This window comes from Rhinoderma darwinii, chromosome 1 (assembly GCF_050947455.1).
Source record: "Rhinoderma darwinii isolate aRhiDar2 chromosome 1, aRhiDar2.hap1, whole genome shotgun sequence".
Lineage (NCBI taxonomy): Eukaryota > Metazoa > Chordata > Amphibia > Anura > Rhinodermatidae > Rhinoderma > Rhinoderma darwinii.
The window spans coordinates 40,958,657-40,978,139 of NC_134687.1; the positions used below are offsets into that span (position 1 = coordinate 40,958,657).

General features: G+C 45.3%; 1 protein-coding gene across 1 annotated transcript in view; it reads right to left on the reverse strand.

Annotated features, from left to right (window-relative positions):
• STK32B (serine/threonine kinase 32B) overlaps positions 1-19,483 on the reverse strand; it is a 221,574-nt gene that overhangs the window by 177,432 nt on the left and 24,659 nt on the right. The window contains exon 2 of the mRNA XM_075849055.1: positions 8,145-8,200. Coding sequence (XP_075705170.1) covers positions 8,145-8,200 — 56 coding nt within the window. The remainder of the gene's footprint in view (positions 1-8,144; positions 8,201-19,483) is intronic.

The window sequence follows — 19,483 nt, forward strand, 5'->3', positions numbered from 1 at the left end:
TATATATATATATATAAAACCTAAATCAAATGCACTTCAAGAACACTTGTTTGGTTTGGTTTTCAAGAAATTGTTACTTTATTATTTTTTATTTCCAAAAATTAGTAACATACAATGTATTTTTGAAGCAAGCGATGTATAGTTAACGTTTCGGCCCAACCTAGGCCTTTCTCACAATCACTGCATAAAATTCGGACAGAAGAAATACTGGCTTTTTCCAGACGCTCCTGGTAAGTGATGTGCACATCACTTACCAGGAGCGTCTGGAAAAAGCCAGTATTTCTTCTGTCCGAATTTTATGCAGCGATTGTGAGAAAGGCCTAGGTTGGGCCGAAACGTTAACTATACATCGCTTGCTTCAAAAAAACATTCTATGTTACAAATTTTTGGAAATAAAAAATAATAAAGTAACAATTTCTTGAAAACCAAACCAAACAAGTGTTCTTGAAGTGCTTTTGATTTAGGTTTTATATATATATATATATATATATATAGCCAACAGATAAACACCCCTTTTTCTCCATAGGGACTCTAGCAGCCTACCATAAAAACATTAGATGATTTGAGGATTTGCCTTAAAGGGGTTATCCCAAGATCAACATTTATCCCTTATCCACTGGATAAGGGATAAATGTCTGATCGCTGGGATCCCAATCAATTACTGGAATGATCACGAGCCCCCTGTTCCTCCTCATTATAGCGACTGCAGTGAGAAGTACTTTGAATGGAGCGGCGGTCGAGCTTGCTTAGTGCCGCTCCATCCAAAGTGTATGGGATGACAGAAACAGCCAAGTGCTAGCGCTCAGCTACCAGCCCCATAGACATTGAATGGAGCGGCAGGACACAAGCTCAACCGCCACTCCATTCAAGCTCCTCCTCAATGCGGGGAGTGCAGTGAGGAGAAACTGGGACCTCGGGTCCCGTTCTTGTGATTGGTGAGGTTCCAAAGGGTGCTGACCTCGAACTAATAGATATTTATAGATATTTATCACCTATCCAGAAGAGGCTGGACGCAGCCTGCAGGGCTTAGGAGGGAAGCCTCCATGACAGCCCTAGGAGGGAAAGGGTTAAGTGTTGAGGGAAAGTTAGAAGGAGGTGGAGGAGGGACAAGGAGGAGTTGGGGGCCGTTACTGAGCTTCCCGCTGTTTTCGGCATTGAGCCGGAAGCAGCGGGAGGAGTAACACGCAGCTAGACAAGCTCCCCGTTGCCCCGCTCTGTGTGCCATGTCAGAGGCTGCAATACTTGCGCAGCTGCGCGCCGCTGCTGTGCACCACGGTCCCGGATGGTTGGAGGAGACCGTGGCAGCACTGACAAGAATCCCGGACGCCGATTCGCCACGTCAGGCCCGGCGTTCGAGGTCTGTTGTTGGGGACAGGCTCCCCTCCCCCGGCCCCCTTCCTAGCAGTAATATGGTGGCGGGGGGGAGTCGGCAACACCCGCTCCTGCTCAGAGCAGGCTGGGAGCGTCGCCAGGGGTGATGGTGACTCAGGCTGGGTCTACCCGTCGCTCTCGGCGGTCCCGACCTCCAGAACGCCTCAGCCCGGAGGTGGTCCCGCGGACACGGCGTCGCAGGGGGAGTCCTAAAATGGACGCTGCAGGCCAGGCAGCTGGGAGGGCCGCCTCTTCCCAGGCCCTGCGTCCTGGCTGGAATCCCCGGCCACGACGGGGTCCGGCGGTTATCAGGGAGTCGCAGGCCGGGCTCCCTGTCACCCCTCCCCCATCAGATGCAAGATTTGGAGGACAAGTTACGGCCGCCCCGCCTGGTGATGTTCCGGCCAGGGGGCAGGCTTCATCAGGATCGTCGAGACGGACGCCTAGACCTGCAGCGACGTCGAGGCAACAGGTCCGGTCGGAAGTCTGGGTCCCTGCGGTCGGGCGGCAGGTGGCCAGCCCATCGGTCAGCGCGTCATCATCCCCGTTTCGAAGATGTCGGTGGGATGGCCAGTCAGCTGCGAGAGAGGAGCTGGAGGAAGGGGAACTGGACGTGTATCGGCGAGGTCAGGATGGTCCGGCTGACGGGAACACAGCGCCTGTGCAGCCCGGTGAGTGTATAACTCCATCTTTGTCGTATCCAGCGATTTTTATGTCGGGTGTCGGCGGGGGGGCTGCTAGCGTCGCATCGGTGGCCGGTAGTGGCGCGAGCGGGTGCGACGGCGCAGGTCTGGCGGACTTAGTGGGTTGCTTGCGGGAGCTGGTCGGGCGCCTAGATAGGGCGGCGGCGCCAGTAGTTACGGAGGTGTCCCCGGCAGTAGTTTGGGAAGGCCCCAGGGATGGGGGATCGTTGCAGGCGCGGCCCGGGATGGCGGCTAGAGAGGCGGTCGCGGTGTCGGTACAGACTGAGGCACAAAAAGAAGGCGATCGGGTGCGTATTGATGATCGTGCTCGTGGGGAGGTGTATGTTTGCTTCGAAGGTCCGTTAGGGGCGCACTTAAAGCAGGAGGTGCGTGAGCGGATCTGGAAGGACGAATATGTCGAGATTTTTTCTCTCCTGCCGCTTGCAAAATTCAATTTGGGTAAGAGCAAGCGGGACGAGAGTAAGAAGGACGAGGAGGAACGTCGGCGGTATAGGCTTATCCCGCAGACGTTCGTTAATTGGTCGCAGGCGTTCGCCATATTAGCCAGTGTAATAGGAGAAAAGGCGCCGGAAAATTGTTCTGCGTTGTTTTGCTATTTTGATGCCATTGGGGAGGCTCATAGGGCGTACGGGGGGCAGGCGTGGCTAAGATACGATAAGCAATTCCGTCAGCGGAAAGCGGTTCGGCCGGCGATTCGGTGGGACCAGAAGGATATTGCTCTCTGGTTACGGGTTACGGCTCCGGTTAGGCAGTCCTTTCCCGGGAGCGCTGGCCAAGGGGGCCAGTCCAGTCAGGTCGGACAAGGGGGCGGGACGAAGTTGGGATTTTGCTGGCAATTTAATGAGGGCCAGTGTAAGTTCGGGGCCACGTGCAAGTTCAAGCACGTGTGTTCAGAGTGTAATGGTGCATCACACGGGGCTGCAAAATGTATGCGAAAAAAGAGGTCAGGGAACCAGTCCTCCTCGGCTGGTCAAGGGGTTGTCACCGGTGAGGGTGGAAAGGATGGCCCCTTATCTAAATGAGTACCCGGATAGGGCGGCGGCCAAGTTGCCTTACGAGGGGTTTTGTGTTGGTTTTATTATTCCTCCGCCTCCTTATGAGGTCCCGGTTACGCGGAGGAACCTTAAATCGGCCTACTTGCATGCTGAGGTCGTGTCGGAAAAATTGTTTAAAGAAGTTTCGTTGGGTCGCATGGCGGGGCCTTTTGTTGATTCGCCAATAAAAGATTTAGTGGTGTCCCCGTTGGGCATCGTTCCAAAGCGCGAGCCCAGGAAATTTCGTTTGATTCAGCATTTATCGTTTCCCAAGGGTTCGTCGGTAAATGACGGGATTGATCACGAGCTGTGTTCCGTAGTGTATACCTCATTCGATAAGGCGGTGGGGTTGGTTCGTGCTGCAGGTCCAGGCGCGCTGCTAGCAAAAACCGACATCGAGGCGGCGTTCAGGTTGCTGCCAGTTCATCCAGAAAGCCAACGGCTGTTGGGTTGTTTTTGGAATGGGGCTTTTTACGTGGATCGTTGCCTTCCGATGGGGTGTTCCCTTTCTTGCGCATACTTTGAGGCGTTTAGTAGCTTCGTGGAATGGGTTACGAAGGGAGTAGCCGGGGTCGACTCGTTGATACATTACTTAGATGATTTCTTGTGCGTCGGCCCGGGGGGTTCGCCGGTTTGCGGTAATCTGCTTCATGCACTGCAGAAGGTGGCGAGGGATTTTGGGATCCCTTTGGCGCCAGAAAAGACCGAGGGTCCGGTACCGACGATTTGTTTTTTGGGAATTGAAATAGATTCAGTAGCAATGGAGTGTCGTCTTCCTGCGGATAAGTTGGGGGCTTTGAGTCAGGAGGTACGTCGGGCTTGTAAGTTAAAGAAAATTACGCTGCGTGAGCTTCAGTCGTTGCTGGGGAAGTTGAATTTCGCCTGCCGGATTATGCCAATGGGGAGGGTGTTTGGTAGACGGTTGGCGGCGGCAACAGCAGGAGTGCGTGCGCCACATCATATGGTGCGGCTTAAGGAGGAGCATCGGGCTGATCTGCAGGTATGGGATGACTTCCTGGGCCAGTATAATGGTCGCTCGCTATGGATGGCTCCAGCGCAGGATACGAGTGATTTAAATATCTTTACGGATGCGGCTGGGGCGGGCGGTTTTTGAGCTTACGGGGGGGGGGTCCGTGGTGCGCAGGTCGATGGCCGGTTAGTTGGGTGTCCAGTGGACTCACGCGGAATCTGGCCCTGCTCGAGCTGTTCCCCATCGTGGTTGCGGCGACCATTTGGGGGGACAGGCTCAGGGATAAGAAGGTTCATTTTTACTGCGACAATATGGGGGTGGTGCTGGCCATTAATAACATCACGGCGTCCTCTCCTCCGGTAGTGCAGTTGTTGCGACATTTAGTATTGGTGTGCTTGTCGTTGAACGCGTGGGTGGTGTCGGTGCATGTGCCGAGGGTACGGAATTGTATCGCTGATGCTCTTTCTCGATCGCAGTGGGACCGGTTTCGGCAATTGGCACCGGGAGCGGAACGTCTCGGTTTGGCTTGTCCAGAACATCTTTGGGATCTGGTCTCGGTCCCGTAGAACGATTGGTAAAGAGGTCCTTGGCGCGCACGACGTGGAGTGCTTATTCTGCTTGTTGGAGGCCGTGGGAGGAGTGGGTAAGAGAGTTGGGTGACGTCAACACGGATAGAGACAGGTTAGTGGCACTTTTGTACTGGTTAGGGGACGCCTGGGAGGCGGGGTTTTCATTGGCAAAGGTTAACCGTTTCATGTCTGCGGTGGCGTTTGGTTTTAAGTTGCGGGGCTTTCAGGATGTATCTAAGGAATTTTTAGTGGTACAGGCTTTGAAGGGTTTGCGCCGAGGTAGGGTGGAGGCGGATCGCAGAAGGCCTGTGTCGTTTTCTTTGCTTGGCTCTTTGGGTGGTTCATTAGCATCGGTCTGTTGTTCTTCGGCCGAGATGAAGTTGTTTCGGTTAGCTTTTTCTTTAGCGTTCTTTTGGGCATTTAGAATTGGCGAGTTGGTGTCGCCGAGTACCAAGCAGGCAGGGGGGTTGAGACTGGGGGAGGTGAGCCTATATGCTGATCGGCTTGAGGCAGGGTTACGTCGGTCAAAAACTGACCAATTAGGAAGGGGAAAGCTGATAGTTTTGTTCGCCCTCCCGGGTTCCGCTATGTGCCCGGTCGCGTGCATGCGGGGGTTTAAGCCACGAGGGGGGTCTCCAGAGTTGCCATTGCTATGTCACGAGGACGGGTCATTTTTGTCCAGATTTCAGTTTGGAGCTGTATTTAAAAAATGTTTGGCGGCGGTTGGTGTCGCAGCGGGCTCATATTCATCTCATTCCTTCAGGATTGGCGCAGCAACAGAAGCAGGGCGCTGGGGGTTGGATGACGAAGGGGTGCGGCACAACGGTCGTTGGGAGTCCAACAGATTTAGGTCTTATGTTCGCCCCCATCTGTTATGAGTCTTGTTGTTAGCGCTTAAAAAATGTTTGTGTGGTGGTGTCTAATTGTCTTTTCCGTTTCAGATCCGCCTCCGTGTTTGGTGTGGTTGCTGGGTCACTCGTACGTGCATTGGGGAGCTTTGAGGGCGGACGTCCGCCCGGACGGTCGCCAGTTGCGCATTCCGCGGCAGGATGCGGTTTTGCATTGGCTGGGATTTAGAGGTATGTCATGGAGCAGGGTGTTAGCAGAATTCCAGACATATGCCCGGCTTGATAGGGTCCCAGAGGTATTAGTATTGCACGTGGGTGGGAATGACTTGGGAGTCCGCCCTTTTCGTGAGTTGGTGCGTGATATAAAACACGATATGTTGTGTTTGTGGGTGTCTTATCCCAGGTTGGTAATAGTGTGGTCGGACATTGTCCCAAGAAAACATTGGCGGTTGGCTAGGTCAGTGGAAAGAGTCAATAAGGCACGCATTAAAGTTAATCGGGCGGTGTCCCGTTTTGTAGCCAAAAACGGGGGCATTTGCGTGCGGCACAGGGATTTGGAAGCGGGAGTGGGGAATTACTGGAGGAGTGATGGGGTTCATTTGACCGAGGTTGGTATTGATCTGTGGAGCCTGGCAATAGCAGAGGGAATTGAAAGGGCGGTGGTGGTGTGGCAGAACTCACAGGCTTAAGGTGGTCAAGGCCTGTTTCACTGTGGCGGGGGGAGTCCTTGAGGCCAGTCAGTACAAAATGGTGGGGGGGTCGCATCGGGGGTATGCGTCCCCCAAAAAAGGTACATGGTTGAAGACTTCATCGGGTGTTATCCCTTTGAAGTGGTCTTCTGGTGGAAGGTATATCACTTGAAGGCTTCATCGGGTGTTATCCCTTTGAAGTGGACTTCTAGTGGTTGGAGCCATCTGCAGAGGTGAGCGGTGCCTCCGAGCTGGTTTACGGCTGGTGGTAATTGGTTGGTGGTGGTTGCAGATGGCTAACTCGGGGTGTGTTTAAAAGGAATATCTAAAATGGCTTCAAGGACTTCCTCTGCTCGGATTAATGTTAACGTTAAAACTGTTATTTATGATTCTGACCCATGTTGGGTCATGTGAATTATTAGGAGGAATTCTCTGGTGGATTCCTAATTAGTTATCCGAACGTTTCGGATTTAAATTGTTTTATAAAACTGTGAAATTAATAAACGGCTGCTGTGGCCATTTCACATCCAACCTCGGTGTCACGTGTCTTTTCTAAAGGTGGGGGTGGAGGGATAGGAAGGGATAAGGGAAGGTTCACTAACACTCGACTCTACTTAGGCAGGTCATGTTGATAGGTGATAAATGTTGATCTTGGAACAGCCCCTTTACTGCAAACAGTTCTTCCAAAATCAATCTACTGTATATGACTTGTTTCTCTTTATTACATGCGTATTCTAGCATAAAGACTGCTAATAAATATGCTAAACACAGTGACCCCATAAATGCAATTCATAGAATGACAAATGAGTCTGTTATCCTGCAGCATAGCTTTACATGAGAGGCTTAAACCACAACTGTTTAATATCACCCCAGAACTAAACAGTTTCTGTCAAATGTATTCTAGACATGACGCCTCACAAGGAATAAATGACAAATGTTCTATTCTGCAATCTGACGTCCCACCGTTATTCAATTAGAGCAGTCCCATCTATACTACAACGTGGATCTAACTTTCCTACCACGATTGCACTTATTACATTCATCATCAACAGTCCTGTCAATATAGAACTGTCTGGAATCAGAATGTTTTATGTCTTTGCCTTCATTTGAAAGAAATTAATTATATATTTAACATTTCTAATTTATAACCAATATTTGTTATTATCATCAGCAACTAATGCTACCATTTAAAATGTTGAAAAGAGTTCATAGGATTGACAAATTTACATGTGGATAATATTTCTTTGTCGCTTCATGTGATTACAAAAACGGCTCCGCTTGTCCTTTTTTTTTTTCTTGTTTTTTTAACCCTTTGATCCTGGTGTCAATTTATTCATAAATTCCTAGGAGGAATAACAGAGGAACAGCAAAAAGAAGAGTTCTAAGAAAAGTTGCTCCAGCCTTGTAATTTCATGGAATACAATTATTTACTAAACTAGACGTGTCAGGAGAGGGGACAGGTGCTCTTTAAGAAGTAAGGTATATGTGAGCCAGATTCTTTGTGCTTTTAATACTGCCATTTGTTGGGAAGAATTTTCCTCTGGAGTGTATTTAACTTTCAACACTTAAGTAATATCCAAGAATCTGCTATGGTTGTCAAAGTAACCCCAACGTAATACACAGTTTCTGTTTTAACACCTACAATTTTTGTCTTCATAAAAAATATCAGAGACGTAACTATAAGGGGGGCAGAACCCTGGCACTGGTGCCTGAGACGGCCCAAAAAAAATTAGTTTGTTCCTCAGAAGGGAACCAGTACTATAAATAATGCGTGATAGTTAGGGGGGGGGGGCTATTACAGTTGTTGTAATAGGGTCTAGGGGCTTTGAGTAAGACCTTTGTGTCGTATGTTTTCCCGAAACCCCAAATCAAGCACCAGATCCTGAGTAACAAGTTATAAATCTGCTATTTTTGCACATTATCCACTACCAAAGATATATGAAATATGGAAGAACTTACCTTTCCAAAACTCCCTTTCCCAATAGCTCGCAATATTTGGAAATGGTCAAAATTAACTGAAAGAAAGAAAAAAAATTAAAATATTTAGATCGAAGTGAGTAAATGTTTATCAAGAGATGGAAACTGTATACAAATACCACAAGGAAAAACCGAAAGGTGGCATTCTACATCTCTGTATTACAGGGTAATTAAAGCAAAAGATTAATTTTCTATAGAATGGACATTATAGATTTTTCATTATGAAAACTATTATATGTAGCAAGTCTGTAGTGACCTATATCTATTGAGATGAATTACTTATATGTATTGAAAATGTTTCAGTCAAAAAGAAAGCAAATCAATCATATAAAGTTATTTTAAGGTTGATTCACTCGGGTGTACAACCTCCGTACTGAGTTGTAATACATCACCCATAGCACTCTATGGGGGCCTTCTGTACCTATGAATTTTTACAGCAGCGTAAGGTTTTTTTATGATCATATTTTAGGGGAGAATATCTTCGTAATACTGCTACACAATACTGTCATGTACACATATGGATACCAGGTAATACAGTATGACTATTCAAATACAGTAAAACCTTTTTTAAAAAGATCACCCAAAATTGCAATTAAAAATGGTCTTCTAGCGGGGTAGTGCTCTCAAAAAAGAGGCAAATATACACAAAAGATAAGGAAAAATCTGGTCTTCTCAAATAGGTGGTCTTTTTTTTTACTGTATTATGCTATTACTCAACAAAGTATATAAATACACGACAGCTATGAGATATCAAACCCTGGTAAGAACCTATGTTATAACTGGGCCATTTCCATTAGACAAAGACCAAGTAATCCAAAAGAGACACTAAGGGATCATTCAGACGAGTGTGTATCACGTCCGTGTGACGGCCGTTAAAGCAACTCATGTATTTCAATGGGGCCGTTCACACGACCATTGTTTCAACGGAGAGTTTGAAGGGTCTGTGAAAAAATAGGATTTTTTTTTTACTGCATATGACGCATCCCTCCATAGACTCTAATCTATGGGGGATCCGTGACAGCGCGTCCACCACGGGTGCACCTCAGACGTGAAAAACTTCAGTTCCTCTGATTGTAGCCTAAGGATAAAAAAAGGCACCAACACCCCCCTCCCTCACACACACACACACACACACACACACACACACACAAAAGAAGAAAATAATGGATATTCTTTTTTTAATACTGTGCTATCCTATATTATAATCTAATGGGTAAATAAAAAGTCAACTATATGTAACCTAAAAAGCATCCATTTGTATTCCTCCTTTCTCTCCTCTGCTTTGCTTACTGCATACAAATAAAAAGTTTAGCAAAATGGTCAGATCTTAGACAGTCTTTTTTCCTTCAGCTGGGAAGCAGCTTGCTGCATCAGAAACCTTCCCCTACTGCTTCGTCTGTAACTGTGGTTGGTATTAGGTTGGTAAACCACTGACTTGGTTGGTATTTACATTGGGAGGCCAGTGACGGTAAATAGCAAGTGCTGGTCATTTTGTATAATAGGACAGTGCATGTACAGTCAAGTTACGTTGCATTTGGATCGGACACCCCTCCTTTGCCAGGCCGCCCTGCCCTAGGAACATCATCAGCATCAAGAGTAGGTCAAGTGTAAAATTGGCGCTGGTGGGAGATTGCAGCAGACATCAGAAGACCAGAGACCCTCAGATTCAGCAGCGGACATGAACACATTGTCTGCACAGCCCCGAGAGTCAAGGGAGAAGGAGCTGGGACCACTGCTGATGCATAGGGGTTACAGCTTATGGTTTACGGTTTAGTGCCACCTCTATGGCTACCCACCTGTGTTTCTTTTTCAAACAAGGGCTCATCCTGCTGCTTATTTCAAACTCTGGACAATAGTTAGGTGGCCAAGCTATTTCTATTTCCATACTAGCTAAAACTGTTGCAATCAATTTTAATGAACATTTTGTTAACATGGATAATCATAAAGGGGGTTGTCTGAGCCGAGAAAAAAGGGTCTGCTTTTTTTTTTTTTCCAGAATTAGCCATTGGCTATGTCTGCTACTCACATTCATGTTAATGGGGTCGAGCTGTTCAGACGCAGCCCATGGACATGAGTGGAACTTGTTCTAATTTCAGACAAACCCTTAAATTACTTTCTTTTCCAGTTGAATCCCTAACTATAACTGTTACATATTTGCCCAGCTTCACAAAGTTGGTTGTTAAAGGGGTTGTCCAGGAAAAAAAAATTCCCCCAGCCTTGATTTGCCTTCCCTAGTACCCCCTATTAAACGTCTAACCAGTTTGTTTGATTTCCATCGTGATGCTGCTCTTTCTGTTTGTTTACATCCCTTGCTGTCTGTTTACATTCTTTGCTTCTGGTCCTGTCTGTTTCCTGTCTTGTAACTCACCATACCCATGATCCCCTGCTGCATCTGAGGAGGCAGCTTACATTCCTCCAAAGCATCTCAGCTATTTGCATACTGCCACGCCCCTCTATGGTCACAGGATGTTAATTAGGCTAATAGATAAAACAAAAAGGGCCATTAGCGATAGGAGGACAATAGAGGCGGAGGAGGGAATGTGGAGGACAAGATAAAAGGAGGAGGGGGTGTGTTAGGGAAGAGACAAGATGGCCAGGCAGTGCGGGAACTACGAGTGTGAAGAGGGCTGAGGAGGCGTGGACGACAAGATAGAAGGAGGAGGGGGCGTGTACTAAGATTGATGACGCTCCGTGTCTTTGCTCAGCCAGCACTTCCTGCTGTATAAAGACACGGCGCGTCATCAACTACATCTACAGGCAGCGGGACCAGAGGAGGCGGAGCTCTGAGGAGCTCAGGAAACATCCGCCCAGCCCACTGCCTGTAAATGTAGTTGATAACGCGCCCTGCCTTTCTCAGCCGGAAGTGCTGGCTGAGCAAAGACACGGTACCTCACAGGAAATGAAAAATTAACCCTTGGTGCGGTCACGTGACTCCAGATCAGAACAGGAGAACGCTGGCACAGGTAAGTAGACACTATATTAGAAATATTTTTAAATATGATTAATTAAGTTAAAATTAAAATTAAATTTATTCCCGGACAACCCCTTTAAGGCTTCGTTCACATCTGCATCGGGACTCCGTTCATGAGTTCTGTCTGAGATTTCTGTCAGCGGAACCCATGAACGGAATCCAAATTGAAACAAACGTAAACAATAGGTTTACGTTTGCGTCACCGTTGACTTCAGTGATGACGGATCCGGTGCAAATGGTTTCCGTTTGTCACCGTTATATAAGGGTTCCGTGAAAGGAGCCCCGACACAGATGTGAACAAAGCCTAAGATATTTGCCCATCCTCAGGCTCCTACATGGCAATCTGTTAACGTAAAATTCAGATAAGTTCTTCAAATTTTACTGTGAATGACCTGCACTAATGTGAATCTCTGCCTTTTATCATCCTGTCATTTTAGGTACAAAATTCAGTGGTGATACATTTCTTACTGTATCTTTATTGTGGTCGGAGCTCCATTTTTCTAATACAGAGCTCCAAATCTCCTGCATAGACATCAATTTAAAAGATAACGTCCTAGCTACCTGCAGTCGCCACTAGAGGGAGCTTATTGCATACAAGGTTATAATTGAGTTCACTGTATAACCAGTATGCAGTAAGCTCCTAAGCTCCCCTAGTGGTGGCTACAGATAACATGTTATATTACAAATATACGTCTATGCAGGGAATTTTAAGCTCTGTATCAGAAAATCTGAGCTCCAATAGATATAAAGATATATTAAAAAAATGAATTTGCACAGAATTTTTTAACTATTTTAAACATTTTCTAGCCTGTACTATAATTTTTTTTAACCCATTTCCGACATCCGCTGTAGATATACGGCGCAAGTTGTGTGGGGGAATATGGAGCGGGCTCATGGGCTAAGCCTACTCCATAGAACGAGCGTGCCAGCCTGTATCTTACAGCCGACACTTCAGGGTAAAGAGTGCGATCAAGCTCGTTTAACCCGTTAAATGCCGTGGTCAATAGCTACCGCGGCATTTAAATTACTTAAAACAAAGGGCGGCCCCCTGTAACATTGGGGGACAAGTAAAATAACGTTTTTTTTTTAATAAATAAAAAAATATATTAAAAGTTTAAAAAAACAAAACCTTTTTCCCTTGTTCTCAAAAAAAAATTAACATAACTGGAATCGACGCCCCCTGTCCTCTAGGGGGACAAGTAAAATAACGTTTTTTTTTTAATAAATAAAAAAATATATTAAAAGTTTAAAAAAACAAATCCTTTTTCCATTGTTATCAAAAAAAAATTAACATAACTGGAATCGACGCGTCTGCAAAAGTCTGAACTATTACAATATATCATTATTTAGTTTTCGCAGTCGACGCCGTAAAAAAAAATATTAAAACCGCCAGAATTGCTGTTTTCTGCTCACTTCATCTCCCACAAAAAACAGAATAAAAAGTGATCAAAAAGTTTATGTACCACAAAATGGTACCAATAGAAACTACAGCTCACCCCACAAAAAATAAGCCCTCATACCGCTCAATTGACGGAAAAATAAAAAGTTATGGCTCTCAGAATATGGCGACAAAACTCAAATTTCCTTTTAAACAATCAGTTTTTTTTCTTGTAAAAGTAGTAAAACTTAAAAAAAGTTATATAAATTTGGTATCACCGTAATCGTATTGACCCGCAGAATAAATTTATGATGCCGTTTTTACCACATGATGAACGCCGTAAAAACAAATCCCCCCAAAAAATTGAGGAATCACAGCTTTTTTCCTATTCCACCCCACAAATATTTTTTCTCCAGTTTCCCACTACATTATATGTTACAATAAATAGTGCATGAAAATATACAACTCTCCCCGCAAAAAATAAGCCCTCATACGGCAATATTGATGGAAAAATAAAAAAGTTATGGCTTTTGGAATGTGGGGAGGAAAAAACTAAAGTGGAAAATCTGAAAAATGGCTGTGGCGGGAAGGGGTTAATACGTACCTATACTCCGTGGGCACCTTTGCTTTTCAGTCTTTTATAAATGTTCTTCAAAGTTCAGGACTGATCGTCTCCTATTCTATTCATATATAACTGTGAATCCTATTTTTTGCTTAAATTGTATTTTATGGCTTGTGGCTCTTCACACAGAGAATTCATGGTGAACGTCTTCATTTTGTATTTAGATGTTTAAATGATTTGGCCTGAGATGAACTGATGAGAGATCCGCGGGAAGGAGGGGCAGAGACAACCGTAAAAGATAAAACCAGACTTAACTTCTATGTTTCCAGCTTAAATAAGCAGCAATATATCATTTGAAGATAAAGTTAAAGCTGTATTCCCACCAGGCCCATCGTGGTTTTTAGCAAAGCAGAACATTAAGTCTCCTTCATCCCCTGTGCCTTCACCTCACACAGCACATCAGATCCAGTAACAGAATTGTACAGAATGCTAAAATTATCTTCTCTTTTTTTAAAATAAAAAACAATATAAAAAAACTAAAAGTAAAACATTTTTCTCCCGTGTGGCATAATGAGTGTATAGTAAGTGAACACAATTGTTAATTGAAATATAACCATGTACTTGGTTCCTTTTTCCCACTCTCTTGATTTCTATGCACTTGTTAGGGATTATTTGTAAAGTAATTGTTAAATTACAGTCATTATCTGCATTAGCACACAAAAGAGTTGTAATTACTGCAAACCCGGGCACAGAGCCTGTAGACCCACGGCTTTCCCATATTACTGATCCATAGGCACTTTGTGTACCCCTGTATGGTGCCTACATGAAGAGCGATCTGTCTCATCTATATGTCTAGACCATATAGATAGCGCTTGCAGACATCGTTGGACCCATTGGTAGTGTGCAGCTTCTCTCTACAGGACCCAAAGTGTTAGTAAAATAAAGGCCCTTTTACTCCGGCCGATAAGCGGCCGGTGCAGCGAGCGCCGATCAACGAGACATTGTTGATCGGCGCTCGCTTGCTCCTGTCACACGGGACTATGGATTGGGATGAGTTCTGATCTTATCTGATCGCTCCTCCCCATACATTATTATTATGTCGGCAGAGCGTCTCCCTGTTTACACAGGGAGATCTGCTGCCGACAACGATAATATTTTACTTTTTTAAAACTATACGACCAGCAGATGATCAAATGTTTGCGTGTTCATCTGCTGATCGCTGCGCTGTTTACACAGGGCAGTTATCGTCAACGAGCGATCTATGAACGATCGTCTGCCCGATAATCACCCAGTGTAAAGCCCCTTAAGAAAAGGGGAATAGGTACCTGGAATTATGCTGCCTTTTGTGTTCTCCAAGTGAATGGAAGGAAAGGGGCAAGCAATCATTGTCTCTGGGTGTATGGGTGTTATAGTGTAAACATCACAAGGAGGGCCCATTTATGGGGCCACATCATTTCTAGATACTAACTTTCTATCTATCTATCTATCTATCTATCTATCTATCTATCTATCTATCTATCTATCTATCTATCTATCTATCTATCTATCTATCTATCTATCTATCTATCTATCTATCTATCTATCTATTGTTATTTATCAAGAGTATACTGTATTTACCAAATAGGAAGCCCTAGTGATAGATCAGGTTGGCTTCCTCCTAGCCCATCCATGTGCAATGTGCATCTGCTCTCTACATGTCTCACTGTGTTAGGCTCTATTGACATTTGCCTCAGTTAGGGGTCTCCGCCACAGATTCTTTTAAAAAATTGCCAGAAAAAATAACACAGTATGCTGTGATATTTCTTCTGGTGACATGACAGAAACCCAACAAAATCACTCAAAGTCAATAGGGTCCGTTGGGCGCCATTGGTGTCCATTACATGACAGATTGTTCACCGCACTTAATATCTGTTTTACTGCTCATATGATGGAATAGAATAACAGAATACTTGGCACAGATGTTAACTCTGCCTTAAGCTTTATTTACGCTTGTGTTTGTTTTTTTCCATCAGGTTTCCATTGCTTTTTGTAGGTCAGAATTGCGTAGCATACTGCGCTATTCTATCTATTAAAAAAAAAAAAGGGCAGCTGACGGTAACCTGGCAAACCCATTATAAGTCATTGGGAGTTAAAAAAAAAAAAAAAGGATCATGACTACCTTAATCATGATGGATCTGTCATATTCATCATGTATCCTAAAAAAATTGAAAAACATGATTCCAATGTGAACATAGGCTTAGCAGAAAAAGAGACGGGGGAGGGGGGGACAGCCCCAAAGGTTATACTGCCTTTTTTTCCTCCATGGAAAGTAAAGTAAGGAAGCAAATAAGCCTTGTTTCTGGATGTAGGGGTGTCATAGTGTAAAAAGGGATGTAAGTATAGGGGATGCAGAGGTTGCAGTCACATATAGATCTTGGTGCCAGAGGGGGCCAAAGGCCCATCTGCTACATAAGAGAACAGCATCGTTATAAAGGACACGTGTTATCTGGGGGGCTGTTATAAATGTTTCTCCAAGTTACGCCTCTGAGCATGAAGACCAAGAGGGGGTAATTTTGCTTACCGCCAGGGCCGCCATCAGAGGGGTATTAGGGGTACTCATGTGAGGGGCCCGGCCAAACCTAATTGAAAGGGGGGCCCGGCAACTGCCGCGACTTGCCTTTGGTAGAAAAAAACAGGCCCCTGCAAAGGAAATGTCTTTTGTTCAAATCTCATCCACTCTGCTGCGACTGTAATACGCTGCGGATTTTCCACAATAAAATGTGTTGCATAAAATCCGCAGTGTTCATGCCTAGTGTGTTCCTACCCTAAGGCCGGATTTACACAAGCGTGTGCTTTTTGCGCGCGCAAAAAATGTGGCGTTTTGCGCATGCAAAAGGTCCATAACAGCTCCGTGTGTCAGCAGCGTATGATGCGTGGCTGCGTGATTTTTGCGCAGCCGCCATCATTATGACACTCTGTTTGTATGTTTGTAGCACGTGGTGCTTTTCTGTTTTCATTCATAGTTTATACGGCTGCGGAAGTGCTGGGCGTGATTTTCACGCACCCATTGACTTCAATGGGTGCGTGATGCGCGAACAATGCACAAATATAGGACATGTCGTGAGTTTTACGCAGCGGACACACGCTGCATGAAACTCACGGACAGTCTGCACGGCCCCATAGAGTAACATAGGTCCGTGCGAGGCGCGTAAAAATCACGCGCGTTGCACGGACGTATTACACGTTAGTCTGAATAAGCCCTAACAATAAGGCCCAGTTCACAGAGTTTTTGGGCCTTGATATTGACTCGGACGCTGCGTCAGAATCAGCACCAAAAAACTTCCAAAACGTCCTCCCAATGATTTAATCTGAAATCAATGGGAGCCAGTCGCGAAAAAAAGAAAAAGCAGCACATCCTTTCTTGCCGCGGTTCCGCCTCTGACCTCCCATCGAAATCAATGGGAGGCAGAAAATGCATTTTTCGCTGCGTTTTTTGTCTGCTGTGCTGAATCGCCGCGTGCAAAAAACGTGGCAAGATAGTGTGGGCAGGTCAAAATCTGCCTCAAAATTCGGTGCGCGCTTCCAGGCGGTCGCGGGTGTGCGGGCGCGGGAGTTTGCGGGTGCGCGCGATCGGTCGCGCGGGCGGTGTTTGACGGCCCCCATGACGAGAGGGGGGGGGGCCCGCAGCTCACGACATTCTTTTGGTGAAAAAAACGGGCCCCATTGCAGGAGCCTGTTTTTTTTCTACCAAAGGCAAGTCGCGGCAGTTACCGGGCCCCCCTTTCAATTAGGTTTGGATGGGCCCCTCACATCAGTACCCCTAATACCCCCCTGATGGCGGTCCTGGGTAGCTGGACGGAGTACCGTTAACAGGCGGTGCCACGGTAGGGGGGCCCAGAAAATTTAGCTGTATGGGGCCCTGAAATACCTGATGGCGGCCCTGCTTACCGCTATGGGACCACCTCACTTCTTTGTCTGACTTTTTCTTGTCATTTGAAAGTAAAAGGCTCCCAAACATGGGAGCAATAGGGGGTTCAAAATGTAAGGAAAATAAGCTATACACCATAATTAACAAATGATTAGGAAGGCATAGGTTGTGAAAAAATATTTTAGATTTCAAGAGTCAATCATCCCTAAGACTGTAGCAGGATGATCCCACCAGCTTTTCCATATTTTAAGGATTTTTTTTAGGGTTCCCACAAGCTATATAGGTGAGCTTATACATAGGCAATACATTATTTATCTTACGGATCCATACCTCTCACAAGGGCTTTTTAGGATATTTCCAATTAACTAAGGTAACCTTTTTTGCATAATAAAGTAAAATCTTATATGGACTACTACTTATAAAGACCTTAGGGTGCATAATCCTTTGGGCACCGAGGTAAGACTCTATAAATTCAAGATGCCAGTAATTTTGGAGAACGCTTTACTCCCAGAACATATGTAACACTGCTCCAGAGGCGAGCAGACATCTCGGGCAATCCACCGAGGACGATCTGCCCATTATGTAAAGTTGAGATGGGGGTATAATAATCCTGCAAAGAAATGAACCTGTATTAACTTATCCTGACACAGATAGGGGCAGGACCGGAGCTGTCAAGGAGGCCACCACAGCCATCTGTGGCCATGTCAGGTATGTCACTCTTCCATTCTAAGGACTTTTGTCTTTAGAAAAGCAAAATTAAAATTTCTGGTGTCTAGAAAAATTAAAGTGGTTGAACAAGAACAGAATTTTGAGCTAGACCTTCTAAAAGGGGCTAATTGAGAGGGACGGTCAAACCAGAAAACTGCGATCTGAAGGCATTTCGCAGCTGATAATACCTGAACAGAAGATATGGGTTAAGCCAAGTTAGCATATGTGGTGACCACTTAGCTTCCTCTTCAGGAGTAAAATGTAGAGTGACGATCCCCACCTTCATTGCAACCAGCATGGGAATAGGTAACCGAGACTTATAAGGAGTAGGGCCTCTCAATAATAGTCCACGCAGGCTCTTGTCAGGACTGCGCTGCGCTCTAGGTGTACCACTGGATTATAATCAGAGGGCGGAGCTACCAGTGAGTATAGACCAGTTGACTGGCCAAGTTATATTGATAAAAGCTGGGAAGGACTAATCCACTTTAGTCTATTGGTAAGCCGAGGGTTTTCAATTTTATCCTAGGACGAGACCCTACCCATAATATTTTTAAAATTTCTTTACGAAGAGTAGTTAAAAAAATTCTGGGAACCCAAATAGGAGAGCACTCCATTCCATTTACATATTATACTAGACTATTTATTGCAGGCTGTATATAATGTTATGGTCATCGACCTTGGCAGCGTGACATTGATGATTGACAAGTAGACTGCATGAATGCATAATGGCGTTTAGTACATGAGAGCTATCATGGCACCATTTTCACCTCTGGTAGGCCGGGAATGATGAAAAAAACCATCAATAGGAAGAGCTGGACCATGGGGAGATGAAGAAACACTTCAGTTAGGTTTAGACTGTATATAAACAAAGGATGTGCTATCAAAGGAATCGCTGGAGGCAAGCCTTTTGTTGAGCTAAGCAAGCAGTTTGACAAATCATCTGGGCATGTGCTTCAAATCAGTGGCAGTGCTGTCATCCTGTATGGGAACTCACGGTGAATGTAAATCCTGCTGCAAGCCAAGAGAAGCCGCAGGAAGGAAATTGCTCTCATTTCCAGCCACAGAAGGGATTAGGTGCAAAGAAATGGATGGAAAAGAGTCTTACAAGCAGCTATTACGTGTGTAATTAGAAATATGGCCTGGCTTCAGGTTACAGGGAAGCTCGGACAGCTCCGTATTGGTAACGTGGGAAATAGATTTGTTTTATATGGACTGTTCACTTGGGTGACAGTTTATTCTTAATGATTGACAATTTGTCATCAAAAATAGAAAAGGTGTAAAATTATTCAAGCTTATTTAAAAGAACTGGGTGTTGCTTCATTTCAATCAGTTTATTTTTGTACGTTTTAGTACTCCATGATTTACAGACAAATCAACCAAGCCTGGAATTTAGGATGGGCAGTTACATCACCAGCCCTTCCCAGATAACTCTTTCCCCCTTGATCTGTGAAACACTAGCCCTTTTACTGATAACTTCACCCCAGTCTTTGACATCACCAACCATTGCCAGCTAATACTGTTCCCTCAATCTGTGATAGCACCAACCCTATCACCAACCCTTCCCAAAAAAACCTGTCCCATTGATCTGTGACATCACAAGCCTTTTACAGATAACTTTGCCCCTCAGTCTGTGACATCACCAGCCCTTCCCAGATAACCCTGCTACCTCACTCTGTGACATCACCAGCCCTTTCCAGTTAACCCTTCCTCCCACTCATTGACATCACCAGTCCATCCCATATAACCCTGTCCACCTCAATCTGTGACATCACCAGCCCTTCCCAGATAACCCAGC